Here is a 20716-nt window from a genome sequence, read left to right as displayed (position 1 = left end):
TAGGTACGAATATAATGCACATTTATGCAGATTAGATGCGAGTTTATGCAATGAGGCTTTTTTCATGTTGTTGCTTATGAATCGATTAACGTACCAATATGGAACACGTGTCGATCGATCGATTTTAGTTTATCCTTGAATTGCATTGTTTTATTGACAACGCTGAAGAATTTCCGTTTTACATTTCCCAGTGGTTTTGCGTACACTAATGTACTATTAATTATTAAGTTACTGTGGTAAATAATCATTGGTTTCGAGAATTTTGTTATAATAATAATCAGATTGCTAATAAAAGAGTGGGTTGTTGTATAAAATAACCCAGCAACTTGTAATAATAAACAATAAAAATAAAAAGTACCAGATTTACTCATTACTTTTTTTATTATTTACATTATTATTAAGTCTAAAACCTCATACTATAATACACATATAACAATAATAATTTACAATTCGTGTTACTATATACAAAAAAGCGTAAATTACATTAAAATCAATTCACTGCAATAATAACAATCCTAGAATAATTGAAAAAGTGCTGAGGACATTCAATAGGAATTACAATTATCACAATTTTCATGCAGAAAGAAACAAGGAAACAGCATTAAAATACTCTAATAAAGACACTAAAATAATAATAAGGAAATAAGAAATACACAAATTCAGTTAAGTCCTAGTTTGTCTGAATTTCAGATATAGTTTATAAAATAGTTCACCAGAGGCATAAATAAATAAAAGATTGAAGAAATTAATTAATTAATTAAAAAATTAAGAAACTTTCCCCATTCATCCCGGTCTACTGCTGGATCCCTGCATGTAACCATTGACCACTCTGGATCCATTGCTTATTATAGACTGGAACGATTGTGCTGCACCCTAAACAAAAAAGGATTTTAATATTTTTTAAATTTAATTTGTTAAAAACATGCAAAAGAACAAATTGAAATACGTTTTGTAAAGAATATGATGAACAAGAAATGATGATGATAATAAAATGAATGATATGATGAAAAAAATAGTGGAAGAAAAAGGATGGAAAGAAGGAAATAGAAACAATAGAACTGAAATAGAGCTCTATTGACCATGTACTTTGGCCAATACATTAGTTTTGCTAGTAGAGTAAAGGAGGAAGCAGCTTAATCCTTAGTCCAATCGTAGTTTATTATAGTCTGAGTCATTAAATTATGTTTTATAAATTGATTTATTTAGCTAATTTGTCATTTTTTATATAATTAACACTGTTAATCAATGTTAATAACGTAGTTTCCCAAGTGGTTATTTTCATCTAAATAGAGTCAGTCATCTTTTTAAAAGTCAACTAGTTAAATTTTTGTCATTGGTCGTCAAAAAGCCAATATAAATAAAGCATTGTTTTCATAATTTTTACCATTCATTTCACTAAACTATCCTAAATCGACCAAGTGACTTAACCGCTAATGGCAGTAAAGTTTGCTACGTTTGGTAATAAGGAACTGGGATTGCTCGAGAACATTTTCGTAAATTGGAAGGCGGCATCCTGAAAACAAACACGGGGAAAACATTTTACACATGTTCACAACCATCAACTAGAGAAGAAGTGACCAGTTTACCTGCAACGCCGACCCCAAGAAGCTGGAAATCGCCCTCGTCACGTTCACGGCTGCTGTTATCAAGTTTCCTCGGATGTAGGGATCCGAATTTTCGTCGTCGACACCGGGAACGGGATTCAATCTGACTGGTGGCAAGGAAATCCTCGGTCTTGTTGTGGTTGTAGGCACGTAGTCTTCTTCTTCAACTATCAAATTCGTCGTAATGGCCGGAAGTTGAGTCGTGGCAATCATTCGTGTTGACGGTCTTGTTGTTCCGCTTTCGCCCGAAGAAGTTACCAACACGCCCTCGTTTGTGTTGATGAGGTTTTGAAGGCTTTTGATCTGCGTAAAGTCCAACGCCTTGCTGTCGCGTGGATTCTTCTGCAACGTCTCCAACTGGTTGATCAGTTTTTTAATGTCCTCTTGTGACAGTTGATTAGGACGAATTTTTGGGGCTGCAGTGACTACAGGTGTAATATGAGTAGGAAGGTTCGTCAACAATTCGTCATCCGACGGACTACTGGTCGTGGTCTTCGGTCTGGGCTTTTGTCTTGGCGCTTGAGGCTGTGGTGAGAGTGCGTTTAACAACCAGTTCAAACCTTGCAGGATCCTTCCAGGCTGTCTCGTGGTGGTGCGCGGAGGTCTTGTAGTTGTTTGCGTGTAAATTCCTTGCAGAATACTTGGAGTCGTGGGTCCGATTCCCTGTTGCTTCAACAGCGAAGCGATTAGAGCTTCGTTGGATTTGCCGAAAGTCGAGGCGCTGGATGGTGAAGGTGAAGCTGTCACACTTTCCAAACCTTGGAGATTGTATTGTTTTAGCACTTCGTCCAGGGACGGCTCCAATTTTTTGCCTCCTCTTACTGAAACGGTTGTGCCTTCTGTAGTCGTCTTTGTTCTGTCTCTATCCATTGCCAAAGCTATGATCTACAAATATATAAACCATAAGTTTTTACACAAAATATTCTACTTTAGACACCTACTCTATTAGCGAGATTTCCGTTTTCAGAAGCTGGTTTGCGCCCTCCATTTGCCTGCAAATAAATCACGATCACAAATATTTCTAACAAAAGTAACTAATAAAGTTAACTTACAAAACTGGTAAGAATGGACAACTGATTCAAAAGAGCAGCCTGTTCCTTCTCTAACTCCGCCAACGTCTTCAAGTTTTGCTTCTGCTCTTCAGTCAACTCCTTTAATCTTTTGGAAGTGGTCGTCTCGACATACGGCACAGATGTAATAATTGTAGTTCTCGTTGGAATCGTTGTTCTTGAAACTCTTGTGGTTAACGGAAGACGTGTTGGGGACTGTGTCGTTGTGGGTGGATTGGTTGTGATAGTGATTGGTGGTTGTGTTCTTCTACGTGTCGTCAACGGAATGTCCGTACTGATAGTGTCAAAGTAACCTACCCTTCCTCTAGTGCTCAAAAATGGTGCTGAAGTACTTGGAGCAATTGTCGTAGCCGCCAAAATTTGATCAGTGTTGACTTCTTTTGGAGTTTCTTGGGTGGTTGGCGGGGCTAGCGTTACCGGCTGTAACGTGGACAACAATGTGGTCAAGAAGTTCGGGAACAGGGTGGTTATTGGGGCTAATGTGGGACGTATTGATGTTACGATTGGTTCGAACGTTTGGTAGGTGGTTGTTGGTGTAGATGTGTATCTTATTGCTTCTGTGGTTGTTCTTAAAGTAGTTGTGACTGGTGGTTCAGTTTGTGTGGTCGTTTGGATCGGTTCAGCAGTTGTAGTTGTGAGTATGTTCTCTGTATTTTCTGGTACCTCTGCCACTCTACCTATAACGCTCACCTCACTTGAAGATGGTGGCGGTGGTGGTTCCTAAAATTTATGATAATTAAGTTAAGTTAATTGGTACAAGGTTTTAAAATTACCGTTGGTTTAGTTGTGGCTTCAGTGGTGGTTGGTTGAGTTGGTGGTTCCTAAAATTTGTAAAAGGAAATTGTTATATTAAATAAACAATATCTATTTAAAACGAAATTTAACCATAAAGTCATACCGTGGGTTTAGGTGGCTCAGTCGTCGATGGTACTGAAGAAGTAGACTCCTAAAATTAAAAACATTTATAAATTCCCTTTTTACACATAAACAAATTAAAAATATGGTGATTACCGTTGGTTTTAAAGTGGTTCTTGCAGTTGTAGGAGGAACAGTAGAAGTACCATCCTGAAAAATTATATATTAGAATGGATGTTAAAATTTGTGGCACTTTTGGGGATGATATGTCGACAATGAAAAAACTATTAAAATCTAACAAATTAAAATAAATTATGAGGTTGATGAGTCAAAATTAAATAAATGAAACATGTCAGTTGTGTTAGTCATGCTTAAGAAACATTAATAGTCAATATTACATTTTTGTAAAAGATGTTAGTCATTTAGTCGAGTAAGTTGTATTAAAATTGAGTATTATCTTGCCTTGTTGTCTTGGTTGTATGGTCGTGTAACAGGTTTCCATCTGTATACAACGTCGTTCTGTTTTATCAAGTCTTGTATGTTTACTACTTCATTCCACTGTCAAAGTCAAAAAAGAAACAGACATGTATAGAAAAAAGCACGTGTGCACTTTTTGTCTTTCGACATGCATTGATGCTGCACCAAGAAAAAAGTAATAATCAATAAGTTCTTTTCTTGACGCTCATCAGAAATGTTTGAAGATTTAGTAATTATATTCCTCTTCTCTTCCATCAAGAGAGTAGAAATATATTTATGAAATGTGTTATAGATAATCTTAAACTAAAGAAGAATGACCGTAAAATGGGGAAAAATAGCAAAATTACTAATAATTAACTACAAAAAACATGAACCGGAATTCTTTTTATAAAAGCAGGTATTCTCCATTTGAGATGCGTTGAAAAACACACGAAGTACCACTTGTTTGAAATGCTGATTGAATGATGATCATTGCCAACACCTGCCCAAGCTTTCTTCCATGATCCTTACCTGATTCACCATCAGAGTTTGGTAATTGGATTTCGAGTTATTGATTAAATCGTTAAACGCCTCTAATGTTCTTCCGTTCAACAGCTCGGACAAAGTCGGAATCGTCGGACTGGGAGTAGTACTGCTACCTCCCAATGTCGTACTCAAAATACTCAACATCGTGCTAAGTTCAGGGGATAAAGTGCTCAATTGTTGTGGTGTCAGTGTACTACTTTGAACATCTGCAGCTGGTTCTGTACTCGTTTGTTCTGACTCATTTGGGCCACTTGTTACAGTATTGATATCCAAAGCTTTACCAGCTCTGGTTTCTACTACTGCTTCGGTGCTCGCTTCTGTTGTTGCACTTGGAATTTCTGTAGTACTAATTTGGGAAACTACAGTGGTGCTATCTTTATCTGCAACTAACTCAGTACTCGACTGCGCTGATTCACTTGAACCTTCTGTAGAACTAATTTGAGCACTAATTGTAACCGCATCCTCAACTTTATTTTCAACAACTGGTTCCGTACTAGATTCAACGGCGGCATTTGAACCTTCAGTACTAATCTGGGAACTTACTGTGGTACTATCAATTTCCAAAGCTTTTTCTGGGGTAATTTGTACAACCTGTTCAGTGCTAGATTGAACCGACTCACTTGCACCTTCGGTTGTACTGATGGGGGAATTAATAGTAGTACTATCAATATCAAGAGCCTTTCCCTCTCGGTTTTCGCCCGCGCTAGTGGTACTGGTCGGGGTGTCTAGTGTAGATGTGTTTGGAGTACTGGTACTAACCGTGGGAGATCCAGACGTACTGGTACTTAGATTGGGGGAATTCAGGTCAACTGACGGTACTGTGTTTTCGTCAACGTTATCCTACAAGAGAACACAAACATGTGGATGAAAAGTGACATAAATGGAAAGAGCGCAGCCGTTTTTGCATATGTGATACAGGTTAAAAGCAGGATGAATGTTTTAAAAAGATAAAGAATTGATTATTTGTTATTCAATGGTACTGGTTTAACTACTTAATATGTTAAGGTTTTATTTCCATTATGAGTATATTTGATAGAAAAATTAGATGGATATTGATTGTATTTAAAGATAATTCATAATCTTCAGGTTTTTTTTCTTATTAGGAATAATGAATTTTAATAACAGTAATATGTTAAAATGAAATATTAGATTAACAATTAAATATGGAATAAAATTAATCAATTACATAACTGGGAAAACAATAAAATAAGAGTAATCAAATTAGTACGTGAGATAAGTTAAGTACAAATTAAATTAAGTACATAGTTTGAAATGTTACTTCAAGGTTATACAATAATTATATTGGTAAATTCAATATTTAATCCGTTTGCAAACATTGGAGAAAATACTTAAACACCTCCTGAAACTCATCTTCCATTATCCATCTGGTACCACTTTATGTCTTTCCAATCAATTCTTTATTGTCACCAGAATCTTTCATCAACAAAAGCGTACAAAATGTAGTAAAGCTCTCTAAAATTCATGCATTAAACACTGACAGTCAGTCAGTTATATACAAAAGACAACCCCATTAATAAAAACATACAGGGATGGTGCATATGTGATTCGGCATACGTGCATCCAACATCTCACAACAAAAACACTACGGATCAAGATCCGGTGACACACATAGGAAGACAAAATGATATAAAAAGCGTCCCGGAAGCTACACCACCATAAAGTTATTGACAATGAATACCGTTTGAACGTTTGTGTTATCCACAGGGGCTCCGGGGTCGTTTGTTACTTGGTTACTAGTTATTTCTGGCAGGGGCGGTGGATTCGGACGGGTGTCGAATCCGCTTACCCTTATTATCATGTCCATCGGTATTAGAGTACCGTTCGGGAACTTGCGCACGATCGTGTTATTCGGATAGACGCCCACAACGACGTATGGGGGCGGCGGCGGCGGGAAACTCAACGGTTTCTTGCGCAGGATCGTATTGTTATTCAGCACTGCGAAAACGTAATAATCAGGACCGGGGGTAGTGGTTACGTCCAGACTGTTCTCGACCGGATCTTGGACCACGTTCAATAGACGACCGGAACGATTTGACTGTGAATCTGTTGTGTTAGCACTCGAAGATGCGTCAGTGTTGTTAGCTACAGGTTCAGTGGTATTAGACACAGAAACGGGGGTGGTTAAAGGGTTGATGGTACCTTCAGTCGTCATTTCAACTGCTGTGTTATTCTCAGCACTGATCGCACTAACAGTTGTGCTATCGGAACCTCCTTCTGTACTGCTTGGAGCAGCTTCTGTACTACCAATAGTTGTACTAGCTTCACTACCGCCGGCAGTTGTACTTGCTTCAGTACCACCAGCGGCCGTACTAGCTTCAGTACCAACAGCGGTTGTACCAGCTTCAGTACCACCAGCGGTTGTGCTAGCTTCAGCACTTCCCGCAGTTGTACTAGCTTCGGCACCACCAACAGTTGTACTAGTTTCAACACTACCAATAGTCGTACTAGGTTCAACGTTACCAACAGTAGTACTACCTTCAGCAGTACCAATAGTTGTACCAGCTTCAGCAGTACCGATAGTTGTACTAGCTTCAGTACTACCAACGTTTGTACTAGCTTCAGCACTACTAACAGTTGTACTGGCTTCAGATGTACTAGCAACTGCTGTTGTTGCTTCAGTGCTGCTAGCTGGTGAACTAGCTGCAGTAGTACTAACAGGAGCATTAGATGTAGTACTTTCAGTAGTGCTTTCATCGGTCGTGATAGTTTCTCCAAAGTTGGCTCTGGCGGAAATGGTTACGGTACTGAAGAGGTTATCGTCGGATGTTATGGCGTTAGAAAGATCGTTAGCTGAGAAGATAGACACGCTGTTTGGACTTACTTCGAAATTCGATAGTGTGGGTATTGTAGATGGTATAGTGTAAACGGTTTCGGTGAATTCCCCTTCCATTCCTACTGTAGAACTTTCCGTTAAGTCTCTCGTCACATCCGGTGCGACGAACAGATTTAATACCCCGAGATCGTTGCTGTCTAGACTTAAGGGGTTTGGAGTAGCTATTTCTTTTGAAACTGTAGAAGATTCATCGGTTGTACGAACAGTACTCGTGACTGCTTCAGTTGTTGAGCCTGCAGCTTCAGTGCTAGGAACTGAACTAGCTTCAGTTACAGCGGTTGTAATAGATTCAGTGCTTGGAACAGTAGTTGAAGGCGGTTCAGTGCTAGATTGTACAGTGGAAGGAACGGCTGCTTCAGTGCTATCTACATTGAATCTAGAGTTGATGTTGACGTCGTCTTGCAAGGGGGTGGAGGTGAAGAGTGTCGAGTCAGTGGTGGTCAGTGTGGTCAGAGTGTTGGAGGGTTTAGGCGTGACAACAATCGTTTGAGTTTTAACCGTGGAGGTAAGACCATTGAGCAAGGAGAGAAGTTTACCAATTGTTCGTTTTTGAAGTACCTGCTCGTCGGATATCTCGTCTAAGATGGTGAGGGGATTGATGGTGCTAAATTGTGCAGTAGGCGAAGGAATACTACGTGAGGACTTGGTTACTCTAGAGATGGGCGTAGTGGAGGGAGAGCTTAAAGTATTAAAATTGTTACCTACTTTGTTTGAATTGATTTCGTCGTCTGCCTGGATGGCAGACAATGAACTTAGGATGCGTTCAATGATTGTTGTCGGTTTTTCGGTCGTGATACTTGGATTGTTAGTCTTGTCTGGTTGCGTCTTGTCTTGTTTGGTCGGCTTTTTGGTGGCCAATTTCAATATGGCGGACGGTTCGGTTTTGGGCGTCGTGAACGGCGTCGTCATGGCGTCCGGCACCGCTGTCGTCGATATCGCTGTTATGCTGTTTATAATGCGCTCTATAATGGACACTGGTTTCTCGGTGGTCGTTACCTTGGGGAAATAAAGCAGTTTAGGTTGGTTGCTTGAACTGTTAGTAGAATGGTGAGTAGTTACCACGGAGTTCGACAGGCGGTTGCTATTGGTAGGCGACACGAATTCTTCGTTGACTAGATTTGCTGAAGGCACTGTATACGCTACTGGGTCATCGATCGTTAGTACCTCAAGGCCCAAATCTTTGTCCAGCGTTCCTTTACTCCATTTTATCTGCAAATGGCCGGTCAAACAACATTTTTTGGTTCTAAACACTACACACAACTGTTTTTATGTTTTAGAATTCCTGTTTATGCTAGAGACGATTTGACTGTCATCAACATTATTTTCCTTTAATGGCAAAAGAAACTATTTTAATGAAATATTTTGATATTACCCTTCTTTGAAGTTTAGAAATTAAAAAAAGAATGCTTTTACATCCTCATTGCTCAATAAACTTGAATACTAAATTAAAGATGCCACTCAAGGAAAATTTTGGGCGCTTCTAAAATTAGACGCACATGTTAAAATAGTTATTACAAGGGTGACCTTTAGTTTCAAACACCACTGGTGTAATAAATTAAAAAAATCTACGTGCTATTTAGTGTATTACATGGTGCTCATCTAAAACTGTTAGTTAAACGAGTATAAACGTGCAATAGACATATATACATGAATTTACAATGAAGAAAATAAAAATCAAAACTTCTCTTTGCATTTATTGTGTTTTTTGTATAAAAATAAAATAGTACACCTTTTCTTAATTCTAAAATTCTATATTTATATATAAAAATTGTTACGATTGATATTTATACTTGTTTGACTGGCGAGTCATGCTTGTTTTGTAATAATACTTAATAATACGAAGCGTAATTTGTTTCAAAACGTGGAGATAAACACAATTGTGTTGAGTAATTTTGTTATTGCCAATTATGATTTGATATTAGCCAGGGTAAGTATAAATATTTTTGTACAACAGTTTATAAACAATTCCCTACACCAGTAATTAAATAAAATAAATTGTGTATGTATAGACTTGGAAAAATCCAAAATATATTAGAAAAAGTGATAAAGATAGGCAAGTCGAAAAAGAATATATATAAATGTATAAGCAAGAAGGATGTGTTTCAGTAATGGTCCATGCTCATAACAGACTTTAGTGTTTTGTGTGGCATTTTGGATTTTTCACGAAATTATAATGCTAAAAGAATTCTCATTTTGTACGGTTTTAATGTTTTGGCATTCAAGCAATCGAAAAACATCGGTTCCCCGAAGAAGGGAGAGTGGTGTGTGGAAGGTCGTGTGATAGAAGAAATGTCCGGTTCGCTTCAGTACAATCGACCGAAGTACCGGTCGTTTTCAACGTTCGCCTCGTCCGGCCAAACGAACTCCTTCGGGCAGAAAACAAATCAGCAAATTCAATCGTTTTAGATTAAGCGGCGTACTATTTCATTTGTAAAGTGGTGTTTCACCCCTCGGGCCAATCAAAAAATCAAATCGGACGTTTTTCGATCGGCATCTGGGGACGAATGGCGGTACTTACAGTTGTGGTGGGCGGCACCAGGGTCGGTATGGTCGGGACGTACGGCGCGGTCGGTATGGTAGGAATGTAGGCTGGCGCGGCGGTCGACGATCTGGCTCCTCGCAGCGAGGTGTCGCCGCGGTATTTGGCGCTGAATCTGTTTGATTTCTTTGCTCCTGCTGCGTTCCTGCTTATCTGTACAAAAGGAAAGAGAACTCTTGCGTTTTTTTTTTGAGAGACGGCGAGATTTAAACGAGTGAAACGGATTTTCTACTTTGTCGCTATCATAAATTTATGTAATTTGTGTAAGGCGTTGCATAAAATTTAATTGTGGGTAATATGCATGTAATTACTCCGTATAATCGATGAAAATACCTAAGTGCAATAAATTGTCAAACAAGAATGTGTCTGCAGCATAAAATATATAATAATAGGACACATTCTTCAGAAAATTACTCTTAATGACTAAACAATTCTTACTTGTGTTGGTTTAATAGTGGGTTCAGTGGGAACTTTTCCTGATTTTTCTTCTTTAACTGTTTCTTTACTTTTCCTGCTACTGTATCTATTTCTTGAAGACTTGTAGTTCTTTTCCGTTCTTAATGAACTTTCTGAGCTTTCAGGTTTGGAGTTGAACTTCGCATGGAATCTGTGTGAGGTCCTGGTACTTTCTAACAACAACAAAAAACGGAAAACAATTAGAAACATTTAACTGTAGGTGTAGTTTTTTACCTATGGGGGCAAAAGTTGTTGATCTGACAACTTTTTGTCTTGTTGTTGAAGGTTGACGTCTTGGTGTTGTTTTTTCCAAAACTTTGACAATTCTTTTTCTGGTAGGCCTGAACGTTGGAGCTGTCGTTTTCGGTAGTACTTCATTTTCCAAATCTGCATTCTAAACAATAATATCGGCCATATTAAACATTATTTCTCCATAAATTTGTGTATTGGAATTTGGGAGAGTAAATTCGTTAAATAGTTTCAACCTGATTCGTGATTTCAAGGAGAACAGGTACTGAATTTACTTGGCAATATTTTTGTTGATGGCAGAATGTAGATTAATGTATGCAAAATAAATAAATTATTACAGTTTACAAAAATAACATGTTAAACAGTGACAACTTTGATAAAACATAGGAATAGTTTTATGATAATGTCAAATTAAGTCCCATATAATAAAAAATATTGGCGTTAGATAATCTAAAAGGTATTAAGTATTGTAACGAGTTAATAATTTTGAATGTGATAAATGGTTAATCTTGTTTTTGATACAGAACTTTATGTTAACCAGTTTTTTTTATTTTCTAACTTAAGTGGATGTTAACATAAAATAAAAATATTCCGAGTGTTTAATTATTAAATTGCAAATGTGTACCAAAAAAACGGATTAATAAATGACATAGTTTCGTCATAATTCGTTGGATATTATGTAGGAATTCGTATCGAATTGAAAATCACTTTTACCATTTATTAACAGCGCCCGATTGTGCGATAGAAAGCCACAATCGCGACAACTAAAACATAACGATTTTACGTAATGGACGCCGTTTGTTTTACAGTTATGAATAAATAAATTAATTTCGCGCAAAACCGTACCGACTCGACGCCGATTGAGCTCGTTTGACCCCAGATTAAGTGCCGTGCCGCTTTTCGAAAGTGAAAGTTGTATTGTGAGCTTGAGTTTTATTTAGAACCTGATCCGTTCGACCACAATTATCACATTTTATTATTTCGTTCGATTTATTATATGTGCAGTCTGTATGAGAAATAAAAACTTCCAATTGCAGTGGGAAAATTGTCGGTTACGGAATAATTGTAACAAATGTTCAAGGACGATTGTTCACTCTTGCAGGATCTACGTTACTTACAATGAATTGATTAATTGAGTGTGTGCAAAAAATAGAAAGATCTAGGTTTACTATGATCGAGTTGTCGATGTGTCTTGGCATTTATCAAAATAAGTCATTAAGATAAAGCTCTTAAAATTAATGGTCTTGTTTCACACTTTACATAGATTTATAGCTTGCCCTTTAAATACCCCAATTCCGCAGTTGATTTACATACATTAAAACCAGATAAGAGCACTAGAACTCAATGAACAAAATTACACAACCCAAACAAACAATTGACCTTCCAAATTTGGTCGGCACAGTTTAAAACGATTAAGAAACGCCATCAGGAAGACACAAACAAACCTCTTTTACGGCTTCAGTGGTTACGGTCGTAGTGGTACTCTGCGTAGTCGTCGTGACCGTGGGTACCGTTGATGGTACAGTGCTCGCAACATCATTCGTTCTTCCCGTCGTGGGATTCGTTCGCGGCGGCAACCTTGACTCCTGCAACGAGATTCATTGTTACGGTCGGCTCATTGTTGTGTCTGAAGATCGCACGCTCACCTTTTTGTTCTTTTTCGCCTGGATCAGCGCCTTGAACTCCTTGGGATAGTTGTCACCGTCTTCGATGTCCTCCTCGGAACTGGTCAAGTCCGATTTGTTCCTCGCCGAACTTTTCTTTCTGCCTCTAGAAATAGAACTGCTGACGGAGACTTTGGGGTCGTCAACTTTAATTCTTCCTTTAATTTCGACGGGGATTTCGTTGTTTCTTTTTCTGGCGGTCGATCTGGATGTGACCTCTGTGACTTCCGCAACAACCGTCTCTTTTACCAAAGGTCTTTTGGTAACCTTTCGTTTGAAGTACGTCTGTTTCCTCGTTTCGACTCTGTGTGAAACCGTCACTCTAGATTGTATGTCGTTGGGTTTCGCCGTAAACTTGTTATCAGTTTCGGTGGCACTCATTTCTTCTCCGCTAAAATTCCTCTTAGTCTTAGCAGGCAAAACAGTTTTAGCCTCAGTTTCAAACAAAGGTAGCACCTCCAATTTCTGTTCATCAAAAACCGGTGGACTAAGAGTTGTAGTAGTCACTCTAGTCCTGCTCCTCAAAGCTTTCCTGACATGTGTCGTGCCTTTAGTAACAGGCAGAGCAGAAGTCGTTGATCTCGAAGCTTCAGTTGTTGCGGTCCTCGACGGAAACCTAGATCCCGCCCTGCGAGAGGGAGTAGATGTTTCAGATCTTGCAGTAGGTTTCCCTGAAAATCTAGATCTGGAATTCGAATTCGTGACAGGAGCTGCGTTTAAATCTATAGTAATCTTCTCCGGGGATTTTTCTTCTACTCTGTTGTTAATTCTACGCCCGGTTCTTGATCTGCTGGGCGCCTCACGGGTTTCTTCTGCTAACAAAACGGACGGCCCTCGAGATTTGATAGGTTCAGGAATTTCAGAACGTCTCCTTCCTGTTCTCAGTGCGGCTCTGGTGGAAGCGGTGGTTGTGGAGGCTGAAGTAACCTCAGGTTTTCTGGTCGGTCTCGTCCTACCTCTCGTTCTTGAGGCTTGCGTCGAAACTTCGGTTTGAATTGGAGTAGCCCTACCTCTAGCTACAACGTTTACTCGCCTATTTTGTGGGCGCCTTTGTTCCGTTTTTGTTGTTGTTTCTGGTGCTTTAGAATTCTCTTTTTTGATTTCGTTGTCTTGTTTCGACGGTTCTGTGCTAGGTAAAACATTGTTGGCACTGGCTATTTCTGAGTCCTCAGACGTCGAGTCCAAATCCTGTTTTATGGTGGTGATTGAAATGTCGGGGATGGTGGTCTCTAAGTTGCTACCGAAAGACTTTAGTAGTTCATCAACAGTTGGCTCAGGAGTTGATGGTGCAGGCTCAAACAGAGGCTTTTTCGGGGCGTTTCTGGCTTCAAACCGACTTTCAGTCAACACTCTAGGTTTACTTTGCCTTTTGAACGAATCAATCGGTGATTCTTCGACTATTTCCGAGACCTCGTAAGTCCTGCTGGCCGGAGCCGTTTGGGTGCGTCGCTCCAAGGCCACGGGGTTGACTCGTTTTCTGGTGGTTGTTTCCTGTTTTTGGGCCTCGGTGATTTGGGTGAATTCGGGGGTGGTGGTGAATCGGGCGCGGCCTCTCCCTCTGGGATGCGACGGGGCTTTGTCCGGTTGTTTTTCGGGTTCTGGTGCGTCGCGCTGCAAGCAAAAAGAAATTGTTTACAGTGATCTGACAGTTATTCCCGAACATGCTTTCACTGCATAGAAAGCAAAAGTGTATTGATAATTGGAACTGCATATTGTTTTAACTATCATGTTTTTGTAGGATTTGTTTTATATTTTCTCATTATTTGCACTTGACTTTATAGAATTTATTATTTGTTGAGAAACTGTGGGGAATTAATTAAATAATCAGCGTAGCAATTACGATTTCAATGAAGATTCTTGATTGCAATTTAATAGAGGATTGTTTGTGTATGTGTGGAAATCTTTCGCCATGAATATTCATTTAGCAATCAATTCTCTAGGTCGCACAAATGTCAGAAAATCTCGAAGAATGTTAGTCATCCAAAAAAACCATCTTCCAAATAGTTATGGTAATTTAATGGATTTGATCGATGTACAATATTTTTTGGTATATTTATAAGTAAATGTCATGCTGTAAAAAAGTAATTAAACTTGGTCACACTGATCTTTATTGACGATAAATCTATTTTTATTGCGGAAAATTGATTGGATGCAATTTATTATAAAATGACCTTCTGCATAAAAAATAATTTAATTTAGTCTAGATTAAATACCAATTATGTATGCCTCTTGTATGGTACAAAGTGTAAATTTACAAAAATATGCAAAACATTAAAAAAAAAACTGTGAAAATAATTTTCACTAATTAAATTTGAAAGTTTGCTTTAGTAATATTTTTTATTTTTACATTATAATCTTTTCACGTTTTTTAAATAACAATTAATAAATGTTAAAAAGTAAAAAGCAATGTAATAGTCAGATTTATGAAGTTGAACATCTTGTTATTTAAATACCAGTTGGCACGTGCATTTTTTTAATTCCTCATTAAATCTTCAATGAATAGAAAATCATTAATATTGTTGTTATATAAGAAACTAAAAATATTAAAAAATCTCGAAAGATCTCATAACACTGGTCTACAGTTATTATGCCTTTCATATCCATATTCACTATGACTTTTTAATAAATTATAGAAAATGTACAAAAAAAGAGCCATAACACAATTTTTTTATACTAAAATTGTCAAAAAAACTAAATTTTTATCTGCTACTGTAAAACCTCATACTTTGTTGTTCTATTTTCATTTTAAATGGTGTCACTTTTACGTAGAAAATGAGCTTAACTTTGTGATTTTTATTACTCTCAACACGATATACACATTTTCAGTATCGATTTTTGCCCGTAAAACTGACATTATCAAGTAATTAAAATTTCTGACATCTAAACTACTGGATCAATCCCAACACTATATAAATGAAAGTTGTAAAATGTTCATTGATGATTAAGTTAAATGATTGTTTAGCGAAATCGATTAATTAGATCTTGAGTTATACTCAAAAATGTCGCACCAAATCCGGTAATTAAAAAAAAAATCAAAAGTTCATTCTTCAAAAATACTTCTATGATGTGACTTTCAGATTTAATACAGTTTTCAGGTTTATTGAAAAATCATAGTGGCAGAATTTGTAAACTAATACAATATTGAATAGTCTAGAAATTTGGTCTGTCGCTGTAAAACTTCATAATTTATCGTTCTAGTTTTTCATTTTCAATAGTTTATTTCTTTCATAAAGTTTCATATTTATGTAATAAATTCAAAGAGAACTTAACTTTGTGATGTTTATTGCTCTCATCATCATATACACATTTCAGCAACAATTTTTATCCATAAAACTGACTTTATTTGAATGCTTGTTTAGCCAAATCAATCAATTTGATCTCGAGTTGTACTCAAATATGTGGGAGCAAATCCGGTAATTGAAAAAATATAAATTAAAAATTCATTCTTTGAAAATATGTACCATGATGTGGTATTCAGGTTTAATACAGTTTTCAGGTTTATTGAAAAATTATAGTGGAATATAAGGCAGAAATAAACTAGTGTAATATTTAATAGTCTAGACTCACAAACAATTAATGTAATTTACGGAAATTGCAACAAAAATATAATTAACATAAATGCATACAAAAATAAATTCTATTTACATAAGTGAAAAGTACCATTTAGCAATTATTCATTAAAATAAAGGTTAATATTTAGAGGGCAAACTGATTTATATCTTCAACATTGATTCTTATCATTTTTTTGAAGAAGAAACCTTGAATGCAATTTTTTAAATTATAATTTTTTTATTGCTTTAACATTTTACACCAAATTTCCCTTTTAAATCAGTTAATTGAAAATGTCAAATTAAATATTTCAAAGTGCATTTAAATATGTAGTGTAATTTTATAACTTTATTTACATACCATTATGTAAAACTAAAATTTTACGAGCTGTTCTAAATAAATAAATATTCAAATGATTGCATTTAGATTATCAAATAAAATTAAAAAGTCAAGTAAATGTTAATTTAATTTTATTTTAGTTATTTCCGTTTTAGTCTGTTCACAAGTTGTAATTTTTCCTAACATTAATTACAATCTACTTTTACCTTGTGATCCGTTAAACTGCACATGCAAATTCTGCGCTAATTAACCCACAAGATTATAAACTTTTGGTTGCATAAAAATCCTTAAAAACGGTAATAAAAAAACGTTATATAAATCACATACATAATTTATATTTTAATCCATGGATTTTATTCTAATTACGCGCATTTCCACATGATTTGTTGTCCTTCTTGAAACGCTAAAACCATTAAGTTTCACATCATAATTACCTCATTACACGAGCCTTAATAACATCCTAACAAATCCTCTCATTCAAAACTTAATGACATCGCCATAACTCACGGATAGTTAGTACAATAAATATTACATAAATTTCGTTCAATTCGAAACGGCCACGTTACATTGCCGACCTTAAGCCATCGGATTAATTTCCGACGGCATGATGATTGGCGAGCATCGCGTTTTAAGGACCACTTTCACTGCACCGAAACGCCCGCAGCGGAATTTTTTAATTAATCGATTTTTGTGGCTTCATTTCGATGGAATCGGGTCAAATACACGAAACAAACCCGGAATCTAAACGAGTTTATGTCGTTTCTCACGTAAATTACATTGTTTTTTTGGATCAATCATAGCGTTGCAAAATCTGCGCACTAACATAAAAAGTATTGCTAATTCATTGATTAACTGCATTAGCCTTAATTAACGGTTGCATTAACCGTATCAATTGTTGAGGATACATTTGTATCGAACATAATTATTAAAAGATTTAAACAATAATTATAAGGTTAGAAATGGAGATTTTAATTTACAAATGTGAATGTTGCTCTTCATTTTTAGTTATGAAACATCTGATGGATCATTAATAATTATTATTAAGCAAAAAGATATTGAAATTTTAATACTGTTTACATATTGTAAAGGATTTATGTATTATTCAATTATTTTAACGTTCACTTTTAACAGTAACCAAAATTGGTATAAACATTTTTATTAGCATTATAAAATTTCTTTTTTTTTTTTTTTTTGGTGAAATTATATAAATTTATATTAAAAATAAGACAAACATAAACAAAATTTACTGCAGTTTTTGATAAAGTACAACTCATTAAGTTGCATAATTGCTTGCAAAAATAGTTGCATGTTAATTAACTGATTAACAGCATTAGCCTCAATTAACTGTTGCATTAAGCCATATCAATGGCTTGTTAAAAATAATTTATATTAATGGTGGTTAAGAAATTTTATGTAATTGATATCTTAAAAGAATTAGTTTTTGTTATTTATGTACAGTTTTGCTAAAATGCTAAAAATATATCAACTTCTACATAAAATGGTTATACAATGTGCTATGCCTAAACTCAATAATTTTTGAGTTATTAAACTTTTTTCAAAAATTTTGACAAATTGATATAACAGAAATGTCTGTAAGTCCACCAATTTTGATGATTAAAAGTTCATTTTTGGCATACATGTTAACCAAGTAACTCCTTATATGGAACCGTCATTAATACTCCCAAATTTTATATAGGGTGATCGTTATTTACGAAGAAACATCTATAACTTTGTTATGGAACACCATGTATATTTGTGTTAAATATTCGATAATGCTATAATCATTTCCTATACAAAGATTTTACTAATTTTGACACTCTTTGTGGATATATGTAGATACTAATTTATTTTGAATAAAATTTTATTCCCATGTTTTACTGGACAGTAGGGACAACTTTGTCAGTAAATTTGATTTAAACATCCTTTATTTTATTGTTTTATTGTTTGATTTTAATCGTCTTTTGTCTATTATTAATTTTATTTCCTTTTATTTATTAGATTTTTTTTTCAATTTTTGATAAATTTTCTATAATATACCAATATGATTGGGGAATGTGATATTCTATTGAAAATAGGAAAGATATTGATGTTTTAAGATGCACAAAATTAAACTTAAATAACGAACTCCCTCTATAAAATATGGAGTACTTATTTCTTATTCATTTTTCCTTCCTTATTCATACCTTAAAATATTACTGTTTACAAATATTAATTATTGACAAGAATGTTTCCATTAATTGATCAGACATATCCACAGTGTAATTATAGCCAATTTTCACTTTTTTACAGTTCACTTTTCATTTTAAATAAAACCAGTCTTGAAACTGGATACGCCCGAAAACAAGATCTGTTTTAAGCCGTTTTTTCTTCGATCCGGAATATGTTGACAAGGTCCAAAAATAAATAACTAGTTGATATTTCAAAACAACAATTGTATTTTCAATTAATTCGATGTGGCAATAAAGCATATAATAAAATTAGTTTTATTGTCAGTAGACAAATCTGCAATGGGCGTAATACCGAAGTACTTACTTGTATGCAGACATATTAATGTTATTCAAGGTCGTACAGTTACTTTGTATGTGGAACAAACCGGACCAATTTACTTATTCCCTTTCATTTTCTTTCTATATAATATTATCTTATTTTATTATTATATTACAATAGAACAAGAAACAATGTAATATCGACAATTTGTTTCCAATAGGAAACAACGCACGGAAACTTAATGCTCCAGTGAATCAAATTGTTTGAGTTTAACGGTGATTTATGTTTGTAAATCAATCGTTTATTGAAAATGTATACAGTTAATTGGTTTTAATTTTCTAAAAGTATTCCAACGTTAAGTGATTTATTAGTACTGTTCGAATGTGTCGCAATATTCGTTCCACTTTTACACATTGACTCACGATTGAGCTTAAGAAAAAATTGAAACTTTTACTCATTCATACGCACCGGAAATATTTAAATCACCATATGCCTCACACAAAATATGTTTAATAATCACAACAACATTAAAAAATCATTGAAAGGCTAATAAATTTGATTTTGTTTTTTCGATTGGATCAGCAGTTTGTAACAGAAAGAAAAATGGTTATAAACAAGATTTACTTTCTCTGGCTGTAAACAAATAAAAACGTGATTTTGCACATGTCGCAATTAAGCATTTTGAAGAGCAAGCACTATTTCATCTTTTATTATATTTTTGAAAAAGCGTGTGAAAACAGTGTCGCTTTCGTTAATTCTAAAACCTGCCAACGTTTAATTGCTCAAATTTCTCCTAATCCTTAATTAACATACTACTAAATGCCGTCTGGTGTTTTTCAAAACGATTATCGTTTTTTCTTAATAAGTAGCATATGGTTGGCTATTTTTTAATAAAGGAAAACTAACGGATGTCTAATTTTCGGTAACGAAGCATGGAGGTAATTTGATCTACATGCTAAAATCGGTTTGGTGGTTTTAATTCAATTAACTTTAATTTAATGCTTTCTTTAGTGAATTAAAGCAAAAAGGAAACGGTATTGTTCAACTTTTTTATAGGAAATTAACTTGTTACGAAAGAGGTTTGATTGGCGAATGTACAAGCTTTTCGAATAGAAATTATATTAAATTTACAAAAATAATCAATCAATCAACATCTTTAACTATGTTGTAAATAAAGTATATCATTTATTCATGATGTTAAAAACTAAATAAAATAATTATTTGGAGTTAAATAAGAAGAATACGCATTTGGACTTTAGCTATACTATGTATTATACTTAAAGCCAATAGTTTTTGAATTATTAATGTTCCAAAAATTTTGACAGATTAACGGTCTAACTTAAATGTCCTGAAAGGTCACCAATTTTGATAACGAAGAACGATTCTATAAGAAACTACTATTAATACTACAAGTTTAATTTTGTACGTCTTAAAACATCAATAACTCTATTTTCAAGAAAATTTCAAAATAATTCCCTATATATGAAATGAACATTAACAGACAATTTTCCAAAAATTAAAAAAAAAAAAACTAGTAATAAACTTCAAATAAAAGAAAGTATAATTAATAACAGAACAAATAAAATCAAGCAATAAAACAATAAAATTAATGAGTTTTAAAACAAGTCTTATCAAATCAAATTGTTTAAAATATTGTTCATGCTGTTCAATAAAATAATTTATTATTCTTCTAAAACCGGAAACAAATAAATTAAATAAATCTACGCAAGGTGTCAAATAACTGGTAAAATTACTGTTCATATTCATTTTATGTATAGGAAATGGTTTTAGAAATCGAAAGTTTTTTAAATATTCAGTTTAATTATGATAAAATATACATGGTGTCCCATTGAAGTTTTAAGATACGCAAAATTAAACGTAATTAACGAACACTCTGTATAAAATACTAATAATGGCTTTGGAAATATATTAATATCTCAAAAACTATAGTGTTTAGATATAGGATATGGTATAGCCATTTTTTCTGTAATTATATGTATAATTTAAAAATACAAAAATATACAGAGGTTTCATTGAAATTAATAAAA

General features: G+C 34.8%; 1 protein-coding gene across 7 annotated transcripts in view; it reads right to left on the bottom strand.

Moving 5' to 3' along the window:
* Nucleotides 1–368: 368 nt before the first annotated feature.
* Nucleotides 369–20716, bottom strand: part of LOC109597249 (mucin-3A) — a 35945-nt gene continuing 15597 nt past the window's right edge. The window contains exons 3-20 of one of the 7 annotated variants that reach the window (XM_049969563.1): nucleotides 12276–13904; nucleotides 12075–12215; nucleotides 10615–10774; nucleotides 10363–10553; nucleotides 9904–10077; nucleotides 8445–8594; nucleotides 7374–8381; nucleotides 4517–5371; nucleotides 3992–4087; nucleotides 3686–3739; nucleotides 3573–3620; nucleotides 3448–3495; nucleotides 3365–3394; nucleotides 2657–3094; nucleotides 2546–2596; nucleotides 1587–2489; nucleotides 1385–1513; nucleotides 369–873 (exon numbers count right to left, since the gene is read on the bottom strand). In XM_049969563.1, coding sequence (XP_049825520.1) covers nucleotides 1424–1513; nucleotides 1587–2489; nucleotides 2546–2596; nucleotides 2657–3094; nucleotides 3365–3394; nucleotides 3448–3495; nucleotides 3573–3620; nucleotides 3686–3739; nucleotides 3992–4087; nucleotides 4517–5371; nucleotides 7374–8381; nucleotides 8445–8594; nucleotides 9904–10077; nucleotides 10363–10553; nucleotides 10615–10774; nucleotides 12075–12215; nucleotides 12276–13904 — 6066 coding nt within the window. In that variant the 3' untranslated portion in view covers nucleotides 369–873; nucleotides 1385–1423. Of the gene's footprint in view, nucleotides 874–1384; nucleotides 1514–1586; nucleotides 2490–2545; nucleotides 2597–2656; nucleotides 3395–3447; nucleotides 3496–3572; nucleotides 3621–3685; nucleotides 3740–3991; nucleotides 4088–4516; nucleotides 5372–7373; nucleotides 8382–8444; nucleotides 8595–9903; nucleotides 10078–10362; nucleotides 10554–10614; nucleotides 10775–12074; nucleotides 12216–12275; nucleotides 13905–20716 lie in introns of all 7 variants that reach the window. The other 6 variants (XM_049969560.1, XM_049969564.1, XM_049969561.1 and 3 more) reach the window with 6 other exon arrangements.

The sequence above is a fragment of the Aethina tumida genome, chromosome 7 (assembly GCF_024364675.1).
Source record: "Aethina tumida isolate Nest 87 chromosome 7, icAetTumi1.1, whole genome shotgun sequence".
NCBI lineage: Eukaryota > Metazoa > Arthropoda > Insecta > Coleoptera > Nitidulidae > Aethina > Aethina tumida.
The sequence above is the reverse complement of the archived record's forward strand: the minus strand, read 5'-3'. Positions and strand labels throughout refer to the sequence as shown.